The sequence below is a fragment of the Marmota marmota genome, unplaced genomic scaffold, assembly GCF_001458135.2.
Source record: "Marmota marmota marmota unplaced genomic scaffold, marMar, whole genome shotgun sequence".
Lineage (NCBI taxonomy): Eukaryota > Metazoa > Chordata > Mammalia > Rodentia > Sciuridae > Marmota > Marmota marmota.
This window is the reverse complement of record NW_026000222.1, coordinates 456,782-463,708: the sequence shown is the minus strand read 5'-3', so window position 1 is coordinate 463,708 and position 6,927 is coordinate 456,782. Positions and strand designations below refer to the sequence as shown.

Genomic DNA, 6,927 nt, shown 5'->3' with positions numbered 1-6,927 from the left:
AAACCCAGGAAAGGTAAAGGGCGCCCGCCGCTGCTCGGGCCGCCCCGGAGCCCGCGCCCCGACCCGGGTGGCGGGCTGACGGTTGTGCGTGTGTTTCAGGTGAGGAGCAAAGGAAGGGCTCCTCCTATTCGAGTTCGAAATCTAAGGATAGGCTGTCGGAGAAGCACTCCCTGGAGGCCGAGAAGCTCGCGGACAGCCACTTCCTGAGGAAGGGGTCGGCCAAGCACGAGAGGCCTTCTGCTTCGTCGGAAGGTACGTTCGCCACGGGACGGGGTCCAGTTTCCAGACCCTGGCCGTGGGGGGGGGGTTCGCTTCAGGGCCTCTGGGTGGGAAGTGATATCCAGCTCTTCATGGATAGGTAAGTTCCCTTAGAGTTTAGGTAGGTAACAGAGTCCAGAGGACTTGGGGAGAAGCCACCAGGTGTCATCTGGCACCACTGTGAGAGTCTGGAATGGAACCCGGGGCACTGCCCGGCGGGAGTGCAGCTGTGAGGAGCCAACCACTGAGACAAAGGAGCAAAGCAGTTAGCAAATGTGTCCCCTTTTAGCAGCTTAATGTGGAGTGGAGGGACTGAGGCCACAACTGCGGGAAGAAGCCTGAATACAGTCTTCCCTCCACTTGGTCTTGCCGACTGTGGGGTGGGACTGTTAAATATTTAAAACAAGGGAAGTGTGATGGGGCCTTGCCTTGGAAAAGTCTGTCTGTCTGGCTCCAGCACGGAGGCTAGTTGAGGGAAGCACAGAGCCAAGGGAGATCTGTCCTGGGTCCATTGATGTAATCTGCTGGGAACCAGTGAGGCTGTGGCACCAGGGATTCCAGAAGGACCCAGGAGTTGGAAACAACAGAACCTTCTATCTGATGAGATGGGGTTCATGGGTCAGATGAGAAAGTATAAGAAATGGCACACTGGCTGGGCAGGATGTAGGTCATCAAGGGGCCACAAGCAGGAGGCAGGGTGAAGTTCAGGCACTGGGCTTGGGATACAGGCTGGACGTGAAATTCAGGAACTCCTCACTTAAAGGTAGGAGGCTGAGAAGGGCCAGAGTCCTAGGGTTGCCCTTGTCTCTCAGGGTGCCTTTAGCCACAATTACAAAAAAGCCACCAAATTCAACTGAGGTCATAGTCTCACAAATGATGGAAGAGTCAGATATCACCCTTCTACTGAGCATTCAGAATGGTCTGCTCATCAGCTCACCGCTGACTAAGTCCTGACAAGGACTTGGCATGTTATACTCTGCTGCCCTCATATCAAGGATGTCTTTTGCCATAGTCCCCAGATAGCCAGAAGGCCCCTGGTTTTCCTCACTGTCTATTAGCAAGGAGACCTTTCCCTTCAGCTGCTCTGCCTGTCTAGGATGGTCTCGCTTTGCAAATTCACCAGAGACTGGAGGAGCCATGAGGCACTGGAGTGGGCAAGACCCCTGCCAGCAAGGAACTGCCTGTTGGAAAGGCACCAGGCAGCAGCTGTCTCACAGCACCTTTTCGGAGGCAGGGACATGAAGAGAAAACAGCAGGTCAAGGAACAAGAGTGAAAATGAATTTCAAGACAGGGGAGAGTGTGGTTCCTCCACACGGTAGAACGTGCTCTACAGTAACAGGGGAGCACCACTGATGTGCTGCACTGTGGAACAACCCCAGAACGTGATGCCACATGAAGGAAGCCACGTGCACAGAGCACCACAGCATGAGGCTCTATATCCGAATGTCCAAAAGCAGATACAGAGAGAGGCGCTCAGTGACCTTCTGGTGCCAAGTGCAGGAGTGGCAATTGGTCACACTCAGCACAAGAGGACTTCTTGGGATGGTGGACACATTCTTACAACTGAATTGGGCCAGTGCACCAATGGGCTACTGTCTCTCCCTCTGGAGATGGCTTGTATTTTCCCTGGGTTGTGTTTTCCTTGCTTAGTCCAAAGGCAGCTCTCGCGCGCCATGCGTGCTCTCTCTCTCTCTCTCTAATATTTTTAGTTGTTTATGGAACTTTATTTACTTATGGTGCTGAGAACTGAACCCAGTACCTCACACATACTAGGCAAGTACTTTACTACTGAGCCACAGCCCCAGTTCCCGGCAGCTCTCTTTTGAGATTGCCATTCCCCACCCTGTTCTCCCTTGAATGTGTATCCACTTTCCTAAATAGACCTCTGTCTATGCCTTTAAAAAAAAAAAATGGGGGCTGGGGATATAGCTCAGTTGAGAGTGCTTGCCTAGCATGTACAAAGCCCTGAGTTCAATCCCTAGCACCACCAAAAAGAAAAAGGAATTAGGCTGGGCATGGTGGTGCATGCCTGTAATCTCAGCTACTCAGAAGGCTGAGTCAGGAAGATGGCAAGGTCTATACTAGCCTCAGCAACTGGACAAGACCTGTCTCAAATTACAAAGGGCTGGGGGTGTAGCTCAGTGGTAGAGCACCCCTGGGTTCAATCTCCAGTACCAAAAGAAAAAACTGAATTTGGCTGGGCATGGTGGTGTACATGTGAGTTCCCAGCTACTCAGGAGGATTGCTTGAGCCTAGGAGTTTAAGGCCAACCTGGGCAACTTAATGAGATACTGTCTTAAAATAAAACAAAAGGGTCTAGGGATATAGGTCACTAGTAGAGCATCCAAGTTCAATCCCCAGTACTATACACACACACACAAAAGGAAAAAAAACAAAAAGGACTGATGATGTGGCTCAGTTGTAGAGCAACCCTGGGTTAAATCCTAGCATGTATGAGGCCATGGGCTCCATCCTGGCACCAAAAAAAAAAAACCCAGTCTCAAAAGGTCACATGCTGTATGATTGATTCCATTTGTGTAATATTCACCAAATGACAAAATTATAGAGATGGTGAACAGACTAGTGGTGGGGATGTCTGGTGGGAAACAGTCCTGTGTCCTGATGAAGGTGGGGTCACGTGACTACATGGCATGTATCTGTACACCTTGGATCAATGCCAGTGTTTATATTAACTCAGATATAAAAGGTGTTATCATTGGGGGAAACTGGGTGAAGAGTATACAGTAACTTTCTGTTCTACTTTTGCAACTTTCTATGAATGTATAAATATTTTAAAAATAAAAACTTTAAAAATATGTCAAGGGGTTGGGGATGTGGCTCAAGCGGTAGCGTGCTCGCCTGGCATGCGTGCGGCCCGGGTTCGATCCTCAGCACCACATAGCAACAAAGTTGTTGTGTTTGCCGATAACTAAAAAAAATAAATAAATATTAAAAAAAAAAATATGTCAAAAGTTGTTATTAAAAATGTAGTTCCAGAATTCTTTGCCTTTTTCTCCAAACCAGACTAAATAAATGGCAAGTATGGATGACTTCAGGGTCTTTTTTTTAATATGTCTTTCAGTTTTGGCCACTATTATGATAAGAACATGTGAGACTGCAGCAGTAAATTCCAAATATTTGTTGTAATTTGAAAAGAAAGAGATGCTAAACATCTCTAAATCCTGATTCATCTTGTGACATAGACTTACTGGACAGAAGCAAAGGTCCAGTAAGTCAACCCTTTGATGTGGTAAAGAAACATAGAGACAAGATATCAAGGGGTTGATTTCATATCTGGAAAAAAATATGTAGTTCCAGTACAAAGAGAGCAAGCAGATCAATGAAATGGAAAACATGAAAAGCTGTGTGTGTGTGTGTGTGTGTGTGTGTGTATGTAATGAGAGTACAATAAAACTGGCACCAAAAATAGGTGGGAATTACATTAGCCAAATATATCATTATATTGTGTCCAAGTACAAATACATAAAAATGTAACTATTATGTCCGGTTATAACACACCAATAAAAGTATGCAAAAAAAACTAAATAACTTTAATGCTTGGTATCAAGGGAAAAAAGCGGAAAATGGAAGAACTGTATAATGAATGATGCTAGGAAAACTGCCTAACACTGTAAGGAAAACACAAGTTGGATTGTAGCCTTTTGCCATATGCAGATAGTTTCCAGATGGTCAAGAGTGATTAGAATAAAATGATGTAAATATGAATCTGATTTTTCTAAACCTCAAAGAAGGATGTCACAAAGAAATATTCAAGGTGCTAGGTGCAGTGGCTTTGCCTTGTAATCCCAGCGACTGGGAAGACTGAGGCAGAATGATCACAAGTTTGATTCCTGCTTGGGCAACTTAGTGAGACCATCAGCAATTTAGTGAGATTTCATATCAAAACAATAAATAAATAAATAAATAAATAAATAAATAAATAAATAAATAAATAAATGGGTTGGGGATGTAGCTCAGTGGTAAAGAACCCCTGGGTTCAACCCCTGATACCAAAAGAAAAGAAGAAAAAGAAATATTGAAGGTCTGCCAGGGATGGTTGAGCAGGCCTGTAATCCCAGCTCCTTGGGAAGCTCACCAGAAGGATTGTGAGTTCAAGCCAGCCTTGGCGACTTAACAAGGCCAGGTCTCCAAAACTGGCTAGGATGTGCGTGCCAGAGAATGATAGACCTGTACATCTACAGAATGGCTTTCTCTAGCAGACCAGTGCGAGAGGCCTGCCTGGCATGCATGAGGTCCTGGGTTCGATTTCCAGTGCTACAAAATAAATAATAAAAGCCACGTTGATATCACTAACCACTCATTCTCCCCTGTAAGTGGGCTCATGCAGCATTAAGGGAATTGAGGGAGCAAAGCAAGCCCCAAAAGGGCATGATCAGCATTTGACTGTGTTGTCTGTGCACCTCACTGGGCTTCCACAGGCCCCAGCCTGGGAGCCTGGAGCCAGTGGTGGAGGGAGGAGGCTGGGAGCTCCTTGGCTTTCGTACCTTGTAACAAGACAAACTTGGTCACCTTTAGGAGTATGCAAACGGCAGTGCCCGAAACAGCCTTTTCTAGCAATTCTGATGGGTAGAGATCTGTACAGAAGTTTTTCCAGAGTTATAACCCTCTGGATGCTGGGCATCTGGGGCAGAACTGCCTTTATATCCTCTCCTTCCTGTGCTGTTGCCCTGAAGCCACCCTACAGCTGTTTCCCTAGGGCACAGGAAATCTAGAAAGTCTCCTGTTTCTCCCTTGAAGGAAAGGACCCTTGTGGCTGCATTGTGAATCCATGTGAGCTTTGGAACTTCCGTGCACAGTCTCTCCTGCTAACCCCAAGCCCGATTCCTTTATTCTGGCCCCAGACAGGCCTTGTCTGCATTGTGGAAGTTCCCCACACAGCCACTAAATGCCTGGATGTTTTCTTCCCTCTAGAGAAACCTGATGTAAAGCAAAAGTCGAACAAGAAGAAATTTGTCATTCCGCAGATCATCATCACTCGGGCCTCAAATGAGACTCTAATCAGCTACTGTTCCACTGGAAATGAAGAGCAGAGAACCATTCGGGAACAGGCTGATTGGGGTCCCTACCACCGACACAGGAACCCCAGTACAGTAGCTGCTTATGATCTGCATACTAAAGAATAAACAAGCGCCCCTGAATTGTCATGACTCAGTGTGCTGAGTTTCAGCCACACAGGCAAAGGGCCATCCTGCCCCTTTGGAGCCAAGGTGCCCTCAGTCCACTAGGTTCTGCCTCAGTGACCACCTTGGTCTTACCTTCCCTAGGGCCGCTGGCAGCTTATGGAGTGACACTGACAGGTTCAGAGAGTGAAATTTGTAGTGTTAAATGAATAAACTAGCATTTCCGTGTTGGAAGTGGCTGGCTGTGATGAATGATGGACAGCAGGCGGCACCTCGGGCTCTGACTTAGGTGGGCAGTTAGGATCCTTTCCATTCACTTCTGGGGAGTAAGTACTTAGAAGTTACATTGAGTGGCCTGTCCCCCAAATTGGAGAAAAGGCCAGAGGCTGAGTATAAACTTTTAAGTGGTAATGTTGTAGAACAGAGAGATTCAGAGCCACCTCGGGCTGCCAGCCTCTGAGCTGTCCAAGGCCAGAATAGTGCAGGAAGTGCCCTGGGGTGGGTGGGCAGGGCACATGGACCTTGGAAGTGACCTTGTTAATGCTGTCCTGTCTTCCTGGCCCTCTGGTAATTAAGGGCCACTTTGGGATGCAGTTATGATGTCACTGAGAACTCAACTGAGTCCACCCTCAGCACAGTCTTCAGGTCAGGTTGTGGCCTGACTGAGTGCCCTGGCCTGTCTGATCTTATGTATGTAGTAACAATGTGTTAGTTTTGTTAGTTTCTAGATTGGCTGGCCTCAGAGGGCAAACCAGAAATAGGGGACAGTGGCATGGCCACAGTCTTCTCAGGTATTGAGGTGCCTGTCACACACATCGACATATCGTTCTTTTTTTTTCTATTTTGAATTAGGGTCTCACTAATTTACTGAGGCTGGTCTCAAACTTTAAATTCTCTTGCCTCAGCCTCCTGAGTTGCTGGAATTCTGTAATTCCAGCATGAGCCACCAAGCCTGGCTCCAACAGCTTCAAATGTATACCTACATATGTAGATGTAAGTCCATCTAGTATAAACACCAGTCCTATCTAGTACATACATACATACTGCATACAAACCCAGAACCCTCTAGGACTGGGCAGACGCCCTGGGCTTGCCCGCATTCACTGCGGAGCTCTGCTCTTCCGAAGTGGAGGGTGCACCCGCAGGGGAGTGCTCAGCTGGATGCCATCTCAAGGGGCCCTCCCCACCTGCCGCCTTCTGCCGGTGTACCAGCTACCAGGGTCTGCATCCAACCCCACGTGCTGAGCTCAGAGGCTGGCACCTCCCCAGGTGGGGCGTGTCTAGGTCCTGGCAAGGTTCCCGGGGTAACCGTGGCGGGGGGGGCGGGGCAGCACGACCCGGAAGTAGATCGCGCGCCTGCGCGCTCGGGCAGTGGCGCCGGCTCTCGCCATGGCGGAGCCGGACCCCGGGTCGGAGCAGATCCGTCTGAAGTGTATCCGTAGGGAAGGCTTCTTCACGGTGCCCGCGGAGCACAGGGTGCGACGGGGGACCCCTCGGGGACGCGGCCTTCCCCGCCAGCAGGGTCGC

The 6,927-nt window shown here is 48.4% G+C and overlaps 2 protein-coding genes across 4 annotated transcripts in view; both read left to right on the top strand.

The window, feature by feature from the left end:
• Positions 1–6: 6 nt before the first annotated feature.
• Positions 7–5,418, top strand: Spata33 (spermatogenesis associated 33; the record flags this gene model as incomplete). Its single annotated transcript, XM_015495939.1, has 3 exons — positions 7–13; positions 100–252; positions 5,192–5,418. Coding segments are annotated over 3 exons (372 nt in total), but the record flags the coding sequence as incomplete, so codon positions are not given.
• A 1,072-nt stretch (positions 5,419–6,490) lies between these two features.
• Positions 6,491–6,927, top strand: part of Cdk10 (cyclin dependent kinase 10) — an 8,104-nt gene continuing 7,667 nt past the window's right edge. The window contains exon 1 of one of the 3 annotated variants that reach the window (XM_048792572.1): positions 6,491–6,526. Coding sequence is in view for 1 of the 3 variants with exons in the window: in XM_015495935.2 (XP_015351421.1) it covers positions 6,790–6,876 (87 nt within the window). In the remaining 2 variants the exon portion in view is untranslated. Of the gene's footprint in view, positions 6,527–6,725; positions 6,877–6,927 lie in introns of those variants that run through there. The other 2 variants (XM_015495935.2, XM_015495937.2) reach the window with 2 other exon arrangements.